The 14,872-nt window shown below is 36.8% G+C and overlaps 1 protein-coding gene across 1 annotated transcript in view; it reads right to left on the bottom strand.

Annotated features, from left to right (window-relative positions):
• Nucleotides 1–383: 383 nt before the first annotated feature.
• Nucleotides 384–14,872, bottom strand: part of SNX29 (sorting nexin 29) — a 142,370-nt gene continuing 127,881 nt past the window's right edge. Inside the window, exon 21 of the mRNA XM_075718267.1 lies at nt 384–635. Coding sequence (XP_075574382.1) covers nt 506–635 — 130 coding nt within the window. The 3' untranslated portion in view covers nt 384–505. The remainder of the gene's footprint in view (nt 636–14,872) is intronic.

The raw sequence follows: 14,872 nt of genomic DNA, 5'->3' as shown, positions 1-14,872 counted from the left end.
ATAAAAAAAACCCCATCTTTCTATTTACAAAAGGTAATAAATTAGTGAGGTTCTTTTAAGCACATCTTTCTGACATATTAAGTAGTGATAATCATAACTGCTCTTCCAAGGAAAAGAAATTGTCTTGACATGATACCCATGTCTCTCTGGAACAGAAAAATGTACATACAGAAAGGGAGACAACACAATACAAACAAGGAATTCATAGTAACAGAAGAAGTTCAGAAGGACAAAGGAGAATATGTGCAATGCAGCTTTACAAAACAAAATGCCTATCAGTTTGCTGAGCCCCCATGAAGAGCCCTTGTATTCTTTTGAGAAAATGACTGCTGCCTTCCGAAGTCGTTAATCAGGATACGACCCTTAGTAATGAATGTGTCTTTTCAGGATTTAAGTTGATGCAGCTGTAGTCTCTTCAGGAGCTTAAATTATAAATATAGGCTAGGAAGAAATCACGGAACAACTTAAAGTACGTGGTGCCAGTATTCACAATTATGAAAAAGGGTCAAAGATCACCACTCTGAGGTTCCAGGCTTCGTGGCTCTCTTTGATGGCTGCGAGATAGTTTGGGGAAGCGTGTAGTCACTCTTGAGCGATTGCTTTTGCTTACCGGTTCTCCAGAAGGTGGAATATCACTAGGAGGACAAGAAACAGAGACAGAAGTAGCTAGTTTATGTTACATGTAAATTATTCTGTAGTTATTCCAAACATGAAAAAAGCAGATGTTATGAGAGCCTGGCACATGACTGCAAAGTACAGCACACATCTTCAGCTACACAGAACTGCGTTCTTTCTACTGGTATCTCAAGTGTGAATTACAAATGGGCTCTTTCAAAAATGAGAACTAGTAGAACTTTCAATACTTTATGGAAGATTGCAAATTACAGGATAAAAGCGTATCTCTATGAGTTGCAGTTCAGAAATGGTGGGAAAAGCATTTTGAAGTGATAAAAGTACAAGCAAAATAGACAAGACCTTGGATGATGCTCTACTTAACAATCCTCTAATTATGGATGGATGTATCATTACATGATGAAGTACATTAGTAATACATCCCTGTTGGGAATTCTTCAGTCTCTTCTGACCCACAACAGACTATAGTCTTACATGAACGAGCCTTTTGGAAAAGACTCCGAGAAGAAGTACATTTAAGTTCAACAACAAGCAGTAACAGAAAATTCCAGCTTACCTAGGTGATATTCAGAGGCTATAGACTCCTCGGGAAACTACAGTATAAAGGAATAGCATTGTACTTTTGCCATTCTTTTAGAGGATTCCACATGGTTTTTAATTATACTGCTTACATACAGATCAATAAATAAAACTAAATTTTGCATTTTGCAACTCAGCTAGGCAATAAAATTACACAGTGTACAAAGCCAAGCTTATTCTTATAAGTTGAAAAAAACCCTTATAATACCTATCTTCAGAGTGAGTTAACAAGTCCGTAAGTGAGGAACTGCTCATCTGCAGTTCTTGCCAGATTAAACAAATACAGATATATTTTAAAACAACCACAGAATTTACTCTCTGTAGTTCCCTTTTTCCTGCAGAGTGACCTTTCTCACAGGCTAGACAGCCCTGCAAAAGCCACAGGCACACTCAGGCTCCACTCGAGCATTTTGAGCACCCACATGGGAGAGATCTTAGCAAAGCAAAAGCCTTTAACAAGTCCTGGGACCGAGTGGAAAATTCACTTGCAGGAAGCAGAGCACTTCTGCAAGATAAGGCAGCAGTATCGCTGGTAGCCATCAGCTTTGTAACTACAATGCACACATTGGCTGCTACTCACTAAAATAATAATAAAAAAACAGTATAGAAGAAATGTGTCCAATTCAGATGCTAAACATTAACAGAAAATAAAATTATGTCTTTTAATGGCAGTGTATTTTAATTGTCTAAATTTCTGAGCAGAACATAACCTTAGTTAAAATAATAAAGGATTTTTCTAAATTAAGATTCACCGCAATCCTATTATAGTATTTAGTCTTCCCAGGTAACTAGGAAGTCCTTCACATGAAAAAATTGCGTAAAATACCTGTGGTATACATTCTCTTCTTCTTTAATAACAAGATTAACAAGTTAGATCTTTAATTCCTTATTTTTCTTGTCACTAAAATAAAAACTCCAAAAATTAATTTAGCGTATGTTATTAATTCTTGGTAGCCAAGGATAATTGGACTTCCAACCCTGGTCCTATGATTTCTTATTTTGGAACTCAGCAATGCTATCTAAGTTGCCGTAGAGAATTCTGATCATGTGAATCCAATTTCAGCTGTGCTCATTAGCATGGATTTCTTTTAGTAACATGAATATTATTACTCATTATTTTTATACTATTTATAAAATTGCAGCAATGCAGTGTTGATACTCTAATGCTTGTAAAACAGAGCATGGGATACTCGCTTCAGAGGCTTGTGATTTTGTGTTAAATATGTATTTTTCAGAACATGTAAACATAAAAACATCTAAATATCAAATATACAATGGAATAAAACTAGATTTTCACCTCACTGGGCTTTTCTCAGCCTAAAATATGCTAATTTACCAGCATGATGGCCACTGCTTATAGTATTTTAGCTTTATCAGGCAGACAGACAGCTACTTTATGGATACACAGTAGTTTACATTGCAGAAGAAACCACAGCGTTACGTGTGATTACTATAATTTGGTGATTGCTCTATTGAAAGTACATTTTAATACACAAGCTCCTCCTGCTGGCATGTCCACAAAATGACATTAGTGTCAGCCCAATGGAAAGTTCTCTCTTCTGGAGGAAAAATGCCATTCAAAGAAAAAAAGCACAAAAGGTGCAAAATGAATTCCCCTAAAATCGAGATATGAATTAATATCAGTGTGTCCTGATAGGCATGGCTGAGGTTAGTAAGATCACCTTAGGATGATTACATGAACACCAATGTCTGTGAATGAAGGACAAAAATTGCAAATAATTCTGCTAATTTAAATGATGCTACTCCAGAACAAGATATATCTAATAATGAAATTAGAGATAATTTGCCTTAAATGTCTAAGCTGATTTTTATTATGACAATCCAAATTCTAAGACAAATCATTATGCTATGTAGGTTTACAGAAACCAATTTGTATCTGAGGAATTAGACCTTCATGCATCCAGCATGAGAAAGGAAACTGGAGCTGAAATTGAATTGATCAACTTCCATAGAAACAGATGTTGTATGGGGGAAAAAGTTTAGAGTATTAAAAAAAAGTTATACATTTAGAAGTATGTATCTTAAGCTCTTTTCCATCCTCCCTCCTCCAAAACCTGATGAGAAAATTTGCCATCTCACTTGTCTCTTTCAGCTCTAGCTTTTTACTCTACAATTAAAATGCTGACTTTCAAATAACACCCAGAAAGTTTAACTACTCAATTTGGGAAAAAAATTGCCAACCACCCCCAAAATGCACAGTAATCAAGTAGGAGGAAAAGATTAATCTCCCATCTCTTCTGTCTCCTGTTACTGGATTTAGTAATTTAGTTCTGGCCTTAAGGTCAAATGACACTTACAGAGTCTCTGGCACTAAACGAGACACCTTTTTAAACCGATTTGACAGTTCCACAGGTCAGATATTCCATGAACTTTTGGGCAGAGGTACGAACACCTTCAAATGATCCTGTCAGTATTTCTGGCAAATGCACATGAAGATGAAATTGAGACACTTGTTCTGAATCTATTTTTGCCAGTCTGTGTTCACGATTGAGGAGGAAGGAATACGCATACCTACATGCAACGTTTGCAAATCCTCTCTCTCATTTGTCTCATTCGGCAAAACCAGTCTCTGGGCTAGTTTTTTGCGGTTGAGTTAGGGTTCACCTATAGTTGATAGTTTTACTCAGATTAAAATACAAATTTAAAATATGTAAATCTAAAGCAGGGAGTAGCTATTCTAGAACAACTCTTCCAGAACAGCTGCGCCAAGTCCCTGTGGTAAGCACTTACTCTTTAAGTCTACATCTGTCTGAGTTACACCTCTTCAGTTTTAATGTAACATTCTGCTTTTCATTCTAGTACCTTCTTGGCCACTGAAGTCTTAGCAGGGTTTAATTTTCTAGGCTGAGTCTGGCAGGCAGCCAGACACTTGCCAGGCATTACCCTGTTCAGCAGTGGAACGTCCAAGCATTAAAGGCTCAAGTTCTTGTCTACATTCTCACCTTGTCCCATTCTGAAGAAAAAAGCAACCTGCTGAGGCGATCAATTCCTTCTTCCCACCAGGTCATTGTTTAGCTTTTAAGCATTCCTGATTGATCTGCCCAGCGTTTGTTTGGATACCAATTCAGTTTCATTGATTTTGTCTTGGTGTCAAGTTCTGCCTGAGGTGGATCTATAGAAAATAGCTTAAAATAACTGGTCTTTTTAATCAGCTTCTCGTTTACTCATACCTTTCATTTATTGCTCTCCGTGTATCAAAATGTAAACTGCATTTTGTGTGTTTCTTTACATACTTAGCATATGGACCCGCAATATTCTCTTAGCTGATGTTGTGAACATTTATATGAAGAAATCTATTTCCCATCTCATTTCTACTCTTCAGGATAAAATTAGAGAGAGAAGTTTCTTATAAAAATAGTATAACATGTCTGCAGTTGGAAATACTGTTGTACCAGTCCAAGATCAGAGAACAGAAGTAATAAGCACATCCTGGGAGTGCAGCAAAGCTCAGGATCAGGTATTTCATATATATATATATATCACACGTACATGCATCTCTGGAGACATTCACGATTCTAGTTTTGCTTGAGTTGTATTAAACATACGTCATGAAGAAAGGCATTAGCTGGCAGATAAATTTGGTGACTTTTTCGCCAGTTTCTTGTCTGATTAATATTTTTGTTTATCATGATAGTAATCTAATTTCTGGTTATAACCCCAATATTTAATGCAGTAAACTGGATTCAGGCAGAATGCCTCCTCAAAAAGATAGTATTAAACAATGCCTATACTATATTAAGAGATCCTTATTAGACACATGACAACTAATTTTGACGTGCTAATACAACATATCTCAGCACCTTCTTCTGCCAATTAAAATATACCTGTTTAGTGGCATTATTAACTAAGACTGACTGCATCAAATCTTTTTACATACTCTAGTAAATATTGCTTTGCAGTGATCTGGGTAAAATCCTTGTTTCCAGTTGCTGAAGTGTAAAAATAACTGCAGCCACATTCTGGCCATCACTCCCAATTTTATAGAAATGAAATATAATTATTAACGAGAAACAGGGATCTCCATCTATTAATACAAATGACTGAATCGGGATATTTAAATAGTCAGCCATTAACAGAAGACATCGAAAGATATGGGTAAAAAAATCCCTCTACAGTACACTTCAACATTGAAAATCCTGAAGATAACGATTAGAGCAAAGCTGTCAGGCTAAAAACTGAATCATCATTTCCTATCAAGATTAGATCTGAATTGATCAAGAAATGACAAACATTAATTCTAATATTCTAGCCAACTGTTTTATTAATATACAGGTCCTTCTACTTCCACATACATACTTCTACAGCAGAACACAGTATTCATAATGCTGTATTCAATCTCTTCTTACTGTGAAATAATTACAAACACAGAATCCTGCTTCCATTTGTTATAATTTGAATAATCCTAACTTGAACATTCTCGTGCTACAAACCAGTTTCCATATCAGCATGAAGATTCTCTTCATAAACATCATCTACATTGATATTTGAATTTTTCTGTAAACCATGACACTGTACGTAATTCTGATGATCAGATCTTTTTTTTCTTCCATTAACTTTACTTTGAAGTTGGCATAACAAGATGGTTACTGTACAGTAAATGTTTAGTATCCATTAGTTATATCCTATAAAATGAATAATACCTATGATTAATTTTGGATGAAATACACTCTCTTTCATTCAGGAAGTGCTCAGAACCCTGTAAAAATGACCTTTCATTAGTTAACATCTGAGCAATACTTTTACCTAGAATCTCATTCCTTGGCTTTATAATGCATAATGACATCTGCATTTGGGAAGTTACTTTCCATTTTTTGCGGCGCTCCAGCTAGAATAACATAATGCATAAATACAGTACCCACGCAAATGATCCCTTCACAACTAACTAGAAAGCCAGAAACCACTGAACACACATATAAGAAAAAATTAACCATAATACACTATTTATTTATAATTGATATAATTATTTTGTGTATTTCAGTGATTAATTGAAAGGCAGTAACTTTGGCTTTTCCATCCATTTCCATCAAGAAATCACCAACATTCTACTCTGTTGGGGGTTAGCTGAATTTGTGTAAGTAGTATAATCTACTACCTCTCAGTGATGGGTAATTTAATGAACAAATGGTTCAGAAGCAGAACATGTTCCAAGGTTGTTTATATAATAACAAAATGTAGGATTTGCTTTCAGAAGAACAGCGTTCAGTGAATACCTGGATTTATTTTTTCCTGCTAGTACTGTAATTAGCACCTTTAAGGAAAGCAGAGACAGATCTAGGATACATCTTTATTGAAAACATTGAGGTAACTAAAAACAGAAGACATGCATCAGGATTCACAATGCATGATATATGTGAAAATAAAAGGAGTAAAATTCTTGTCTGACAAGTAGCAATTTCAATGTGCTGAGACAACAGTGCATTACAGTGACTAGCCAGGCACTTCCTCCTCCATATGCACTAGTGGTTTACACACAAAAATGACATGGATTGGAGACAACTTTACTAAATTAGCTTTTAAACAGCCCACAATCAATACGACTGGCATTGGAAGTAACAACAGAAGGAGTTTACAGAAAGTGTGTTCTCAGACATCAGCGTACGAGAAGCAGTAAAAGGAGTTATATATTAACACTTGTGAGACACCCACCTCTAGTTTACACAGAACAAAAAAATGCAAGAAGTCAACCACCTTTCATGCCAAGCGGTGGGAAAAAAAAAAAAGATTGACCATCTCCTCTAATTTGCCTAATTTTGTCAATATCACAGAGAAGAAAATCTGAAAGCTTAAAACATTTCTTCCTACCTGTCCATCCCCATCATTTACCTGCCACTGAGCTCACTAATGTATTTAGTCAGACTAATTTCAATTAGAAACTTGGTTGCGTATTCCTGGCCTACTTCACCATGCCTGACTTTTAACCTTCGACACCACACAATTCGGCTTCGTGGGTAATGAAGCAGAGTTACCAGTCTCCTATGCTGGAAATCTGCCACCTATGTTTTTCCATTTGCTCAGCGAGCAAACAGCTGGTGGTGCTTTAGTTCTGAGCTAGGGGTAACGGCGCAGTGTCGCTAGATCGTCTGCTGTTTCCCTGTTGAGAGGCTTTGCCCCCTCCGTGCGCCTTGAGTCGTCTTTGCTCCAAATTCAGCCAGGCAAGAATATTTGCCCACAAGCATTAGCATTTGCACTTTTCAACATAGTTTAAATAGTCTCCACGGGAATAATGCAACTTAGCTGTCTTTGGTTTGAGTTTTGCAAGTAAACTGCCCATCATAAAAAACAACCTGCACAATTACATTATTTTATTTTTTGATAACAAAACCCTTCTTTTAAAATTACCATAAAAGCAAATGGAATCATAAAGTTGTGATCAAAACATGTTGTTTTGATCTTCCAAGCAAGTGCTTGAGTTTTAATTGCTCCATCAAGTTAAGAGGTATCAGCTGCTCCTCTCAAGTATCTTCATTTCTCATTAAGATTACAGCATGATATTAACATACACAACAAGGCAGAAGAGAGCTGACATGACCGTTCTCAGGGGCAGATCCAGATTTGAATGGATGTCATGTTAACAATAATAGCTATGAATGTGAAAAATGAACAAACTTAAAAACTGCTCCTAGAATGCTACAGAATCATAACTCTTTTCTGGAAAATATGTTACCAATAATAAAACTGAAGAACAGGGCTTTATAGCAATCATTCTTTCTGGGTTTTGTTTTTATTTTTTAAATACTAAGGGCAACTTACTCCAGCCATAAGCTTGATACTAATTGTGATCCATGACCTAAAAACTCAAAAATACAGGTCTTAATCTCAATGTTTGGGAGCTTTTAGATTGTTCTTAATTTTAGCCTATTATTTTTAGTTTCCCTAAGCTAAAAAAAAAATCAAATTGAGTTGGACAGCACATAGAAAATAGTGCACCTGCACCTGGAAACATAATCACAGAGAGAGAATTGAGACTTGGCATGTGGAATTAAACCTGTACTCTCCAAATAAACAAAGGTAATCAAGATGGGAAAATATGTAAATAAAGTACAGAATTGAGTACTGTCAACAGAATAACGAGGCAAATGCTGACTTTGTTCTTGGTAATGAAGACAAGGACTAATGTTTACATTTAATCCAGCACAGAAAGACAAGCTAATCAAAGAAGGTACGACATTGCCCGGTAAATGACTAAGGGAGCCAGCTTGGGATGCAACATTCTTGATGGATTTGACAGAAACTAAACAAGCATCAGGCTGGCCAGCAAAAAGAAGACCACAGTAATCGGCAACCAAAATCACATTTTCTGATTAGTCAGATTTCAATTATTTTCTCTGTAAGAAAGAGAATGGCAGTGATAAATATATGGTCATCCCTTTTTAATTACGACTCCAAATGAGGCTAACACGAAGCAAAATTTGCTCCTGACTCCAGTGGGAGTTAAATGCACAGTACATTGCTGGCTAGGAGCTCCTAAAATCTGGGGTCAGTTCTCCAGGTATCATCAGACTCAGAATCTTTAAAAAGTATATCGTCTTGGTCCCTCTCTAATGCAGATGCAACTTTGCCAATGTGTTCAAAATAAAAATAAATAAAATTTGCAATGAAGTTGCTCCTTGCCAAAATATTAAAGAAAAAAATTAGGATGCCGGTGATCAGCTGTGACTCTCATATTGCTGGCAGCCATTTAAGTACAACTCCAGCACTGGAGCTGCATGCCTGGCAACTGGGCAGTAAGCAGCTTGGGAGCTGCTGAATGTTCTCAGTTTTCAGCTTCACAGAGAAGCCTGTAAATGGCTGCTGCTACCCAAAGTATCTGCTCCTGTATCTCAGCCAAGTTTTATCCCATAAGGAAGTTATGGGATCACAAGAAAGGCACTTTTATCTTTTACCTATGAACTCCCCAGGACATTCCTCCTCTCCTTGCCTCTGTGTTTCGTGGCTTTCGACCACATGAAGATTTTGGTCTTAGGAAGACTAGCCAAACTTGATATAGGACATTTTATGGCTCTGAATAAATTGTGAACTAAATGGTAACTGAGAAAGCTGCTGAGGTGTTGTGCTTTAACCCAGCAGGCAGCTAAACACCACACAGCTGTTCGCTCGCTCCCCTGCCCCCACAGTGAGATGGGGGAAGAGAATCAGGGAAAAAAAAAAGTAAACTTCATGGGCTGAGATAAAGGCAGTTTAATAGGACAGAAAAGGAAGGGAATAATAATAATAATAACAATTATAATAATATACAAAATAAGTGATGCACAATGCAATTGCTCACTACCCGCCAACTGATGCCCAGCCAGTCCCTGAGCAGCGATCGCTGCCCCCCGGCCAACCCCCCCCAGTTTATATACTGAGCATGACGTCACATGGTATGGAATAGCCCTTTGGGCAGTTTGGGTCAGCTGGCCTGGCTGTGCCCCCTCCCAGCTTCTTGTGCACCTGGCAGAGCATGGGAAGCTGAAAAGTCCTTGACTAGCATAAGCAGTACTTAGCAACAACTAAAACCTCAGTGTGTTATCAGCATTCTTCTCATCCTAAATCCAAAACACAGCACTATGCCAGCTACTAGGAAGAAAATTAACTCTGTCCCAGCTGAAACCAGGACATGAGGTATCATTTTCCATGGTTTAGAATAGATCAGTGAAGCATCTGTATGTAGAAGTCAGTATTACACATGAATGTATACAGTACCAGAAGGCAGTAAGGTGATGCAGAATTTTATCTTTGTTAGGGGAGTTCTGCTTTGTAAGCAGCAAGAGAAAAGTTTTAGAAGACGTGGTATATAGCATGTGCCTGCAGTTTCTCCTTGCAATATTACTGTACAGGCCTGAAAAGCAAAGGACTACGCCAATGCGACATGACGACTATGCCTTACATACGTGCACAGGTGATATGCATCAACTTGACTTCAGTAACAACAGCTCTACAGTTAGACATGAAGCATTTTTAATCTTATACATACAGCTGCCCTGTGCTTAGAAAAAGCTGGGCACTTGATTTTGTTGGGAGTCTTCAGGATTTAGATGCATTAGACTCAGCTGTAGCACTAACAGTAAAAATATGATAAAATATTCAATCTGCCTGACAATGCATACCATCCCCATTTTATTTCCCTTTGGTCATACCTAGCTATTCTCAATAGCTAGTGCTTTGGGATTTATCTCTTTTAATATGTAGGAGTCTTCTACTGAAGCATTTTTAAAGGAGCCAGACATTCAGAGCTGTTCAGTATATTTATGACTTACCCAGAAACTGTATTAAGACTAATAAATTAAATCTATCCTAAAGAATTAATTTATGAGCTCTTAAAGGTTAGAATAAAATTTTAGAAACAAGATTTCACCATTAAAATAGACATGGAATAGTAGGAAACAGGCTCTTTGACTCATTTTGCAGTTGCAAGCTGTTTACAAGGCACAGATTTCTAACACTTTCTACAGTGAACAGCAATCCCTGCAGACCCACATATTAGTGGTTCTCCTTCTTACCACATATCATGTTTTAATAAACTCTTAATATTAAGCGTTACACTTTTAAAATCTTAATCTAAAAATAAACCTTCATACTGCTGTTGGTATAATCAAACTCTGGGGGACTGTGTAATTAATATGTGAATATTTGAAGAAAAATTACTCTGGTCTGCTCTTGGAGTCGGTGACATCAGCCATCCCAGTACAAATCCTTCCTGTAATTTCTGTCTAAAAATTGGGTTATTTTAGCAAGAGTAAACTAAGAAGCCTGTTTCACTATAAAGCAGATCTGCGTTAGGAAATCTGCAGCTATTCTGACTGCATCATCATAGACAAGAATAGCCTGCTGTTATTCTTAGACTTATATTGTAAATACGAAGTACTCCAGTCATGTTGTCCCTGGGTTAGGGCCATACTGAAACAGTAAGTGGAACAAGTGTGGAGAGGATATCTGTGCAATCTCTGCATGCTGCAGATGAACCAGAACTGTGTGATGAAGCTACCTCTATTATTTCTGCATAGACCTCAACAGTTCAGGTTATTTTGCATTTCTGAACTGACATTTGGCCTAATCTGTACCTACAGAGAATGTATTTGGAGACCTCTGAAGCAGTCTGAAGAATATTCCTAAAAAACTAGCAACAATCACTTTCTTTACTCATTTGTTAATGAGGTGAAGTGATATAGCAGGGAAGTATGCATGCATACCATTAATTTTTGTTATTAATAGATGAGTGCCTATAATTACACCAAGTAATTCTAGAATCCTTCAGCTAACTGTTCATGGATTCTGCTATCACCACAGAAGTGCCAAACGTATTAAAAACACACCACAAAAATAGCATCTGATATACAACAGAATTGAATGGACTATGTTTATAGCTGGCAGATTAACAAAGGCAAGGAACAAAGCTTCTGTACGATGTTTTGAATTTCAGTGATGGCCTGTAGCTAATTCATGCTGTTTTCACATGAGAAACTGATGGCTGCTGAAATATTTTTCAATACAAGTTCAAATGAGGAAAAGAAATAACCCACCTCCTTTTGAAAAACTGTGCATTTAGGCATAAACAAACTCGTTATGGTCTGGATTAAAGCCAAGTATATGCACAAGTACAAAGATACCTCCCTTACGAAGATTATTTGCTTCATGTATTTGAATGGATGCACCCATTCATCCATTACTGTCAGTGTTGCACAGAAAGGAGTATGAATAAGCACTGGAAGACTGCAATATAAGATGTATAAACAAACTTTTCTATACCACATTTTTCATGAGTATTCCTTACTGTTTCATATGCTAAGAGAATAAAGCTTATATATCCATCTCTCAGCAAAGCCTCTTTCACTCCTCAAAATCTTTTCCACTGTGGAAAAGTAATTAAACTTAATCTTTGGTTTTATTCCCAGTGAAATAAGCATTACAGAATAGTTTTTCTTGCAATACTCCAAATCTAACAATTGCACAAAGAGAAAAATTTTCAAGTCATGTTGTTTTATTAGCAAATTATTTTTTTTTTAAATCTGCCATTCTAGTAATTATGTAAAATTTACATATGGGAGTATATTTATAGAACACACACGCATTCTGATTTAAAGAACAGTGTATTTTCAAGACTTATTCCCCCTGCCTTTTTTTTTTTTCCTCCCTAACAGATTCCTCAAGGGCAACTGAACTGAGACATTGACATTTCAGGAGATCTGTAGCAAACATCATAAACTCATGTTTGAGAACTTAGCTTGCAATATTTCTACAATGGATTACATTAATACACTACACCAAAACTGTTTGCAAATGCCATCCTGTGCCAAAAATGTTTGCAAATGTCACAGAGACCCACCCAATATGAAAAGGACTCTTTCCTTAATCTAGAGTGATTAATTCTGCACAAAGGCCTGATCTATGGGCTACAGAACACAAACAGTGCTTGACTGATGCTTGCTGTGCCCCAATGTGACTCTCATCAGTAGGAAATGAAAGCATGCAGTGACTTACAGGAACTATTCATTGTTTTTTTTCTGCATCAGGTATCTTGAAAAAATGTAATTTTCAATTTCACAGAGTATCAGAAAGACAATTTGGTGATAAGACAATGAGTGTTTGGGAACTGAAGAGAGAGCACAGGTCTATTGCCCTCACTAAAAGGAGCTACAGCTAACCTGTTTGGACAAGTTACTCAGACCTTGGTTCCTAAACAATAAATCCACTAAATTGTGCTCTCACTGGAGAGTGCTGCCTTTGTATATCAAATACACACTTACTGGTCTGTGATTTCTTCCATTCTTCCACATTTTAGAAAGTCTTGGATTAAAAGTGATTTTTTAGGTGGTCTGCATTGTTGGCAAGTATCTTACCAAGCTTCTCTTTTAACAGAATTCAAGCTGAAAATGGCAAGTCAAAGACTTTCTCTTGAACACAAACTCTGAGTTTAAGCCACTGTTGTTTGTACCTGAAGTTATCTGTTATAAACTGCGTCTATCAGTTTCATGACTCTATATTTTTCTAAGTAGAGATTTGAACTTCTCGTGGATCTCCAGACTGAGTTTTGTTCAGGTCATGTCACCCCGGCCAGGCTAGTGTAGTTTTGAGTGTTACATTTTGCCATGCGGAGTGGTTAAAGTTAAGTCAGAAGCCTTTAAGTTCCTTTCAATACATCGAAGAAAGTCAGGAGCAGAAATAACCTCACCCTCTGTTAGAATAGTATGGCTTCAAAAACCTCTTGAAGTGCCACAGTTGCATGGTATGCAACTTCCAAATATATTATAAATACAATATAAATAAGAGATTATTTGGTTTGGTTTTTTTCAGTTCCATTAATCAGTTTCTATTCATTTTGTGAACACATATTAAAATAAATGTTTCCCTCCTCAGTTGTACATTTCAAATTTTAAGTAAAAAAAAAAATCGCTACAAGTGATTTGGGCTGTGAGAACTTGTCAATAAAGGAAGTACACAATCCCATCTACTCACAGCCCTCATGCTACACTACCTACCTGAAATCTGCTTTCAGCTGTATGGAGAATTTACCTTTGAAAATTTCTCTCCTGGAAATTTCATGGGCTTTTCCAGTACTCTGCCATTCCAAAAAAGAGATCAGATTTTTGAGCATTCAAGCTATCGCTGTGCACAGTGGAAGAACACATCACCTAAAGGGGTCTCCTCTAAGGCATTGCTTTGAAGATCACGAAAGGTAACGAAGGGTTATGGATCCCAGAGCTCTCCTATCCATCTGCACTTGCACATAGATTGCTCTGACTGACCAGATGGCTTCTTACAAAACAACATGTTTATATGAATAGTTTCCAAAACACTTTCTGGTGGTACACTTATTTTCTGTAAGAGACCTGCAGATGGTTCCCTTCCCCTACCTATAAGTTCTCCAAAATATATCTCCTGAATAAGCTGTTATGCAATCTTCAGCTACGTATGCTGGTATTTGACCGTGAATATCTGAGGCTGGCAATTTTCTTAAAATAATCTCCATAAAGAGAAACGTAACAAGCAATTATAGATCAGCTAGTTTAAGTGCAGCTGTAGAATAAATATTACAAACTATTTTGCAGGATTTAGCAGGCCAAAAAGTAAGCTTTGAAAGCCACAATTTCATTAAGGGAATTCATGTAGATTTGGACAAAGGTGGTAACTTGTATTCTTGGACAATATTACTGCCATGGCAAACAAGGGTAATTAAGTGGGTATCAATGCTTTAGGTTTATAATTGTCATTATAAAGTCTGGTATCAGACTCTACTAACCAGGAGGTATGTAACTTAGTGGGCAGGAAACTGGCTCAAGAAGCACAAATTTTGTGAAAAGAACATTATTCAGATATATCAGAGATCTCTGTGGGGTGTACACATGTGACACATGAAGCTGTGAGGTACCTGAAACAGTCCTGAACAACCATGCAATAAATTGCTCTTATCATCCACACATTTACTACTATGTATTTATTCTAGTAACTGTCACTATAGAGACAATTTAGTGTATTCTCACCCCCTGAGTAGTTTAAAAAATTATACCAAGAAAAATTATCTTCATAACAAATAAAAATATTCACTTTGATTTTTTTTGGCCAGTCTGGTGCTCTTTGATGACTTGGATACTACATAAAAATATGTATTAGGATGTAACATAATATTCTATATGTTTGTAGACCTTTTATATTGAAAATTCTG

This window comes from Pelecanus crispus, chromosome 11 (assembly GCF_030463565.1).
Source record: "Pelecanus crispus isolate bPelCri1 chromosome 11, bPelCri1.pri, whole genome shotgun sequence".
In the NCBI taxonomy this organism is placed as follows: domain Eukaryota; kingdom Metazoa; phylum Chordata; class Aves; order Pelecaniformes; family Pelecanidae; genus Pelecanus; species Pelecanus crispus.
The sequence above is the reverse complement of the archived record's forward strand: the minus strand, read 5'-3'. Positions and strand labels throughout refer to the sequence as shown.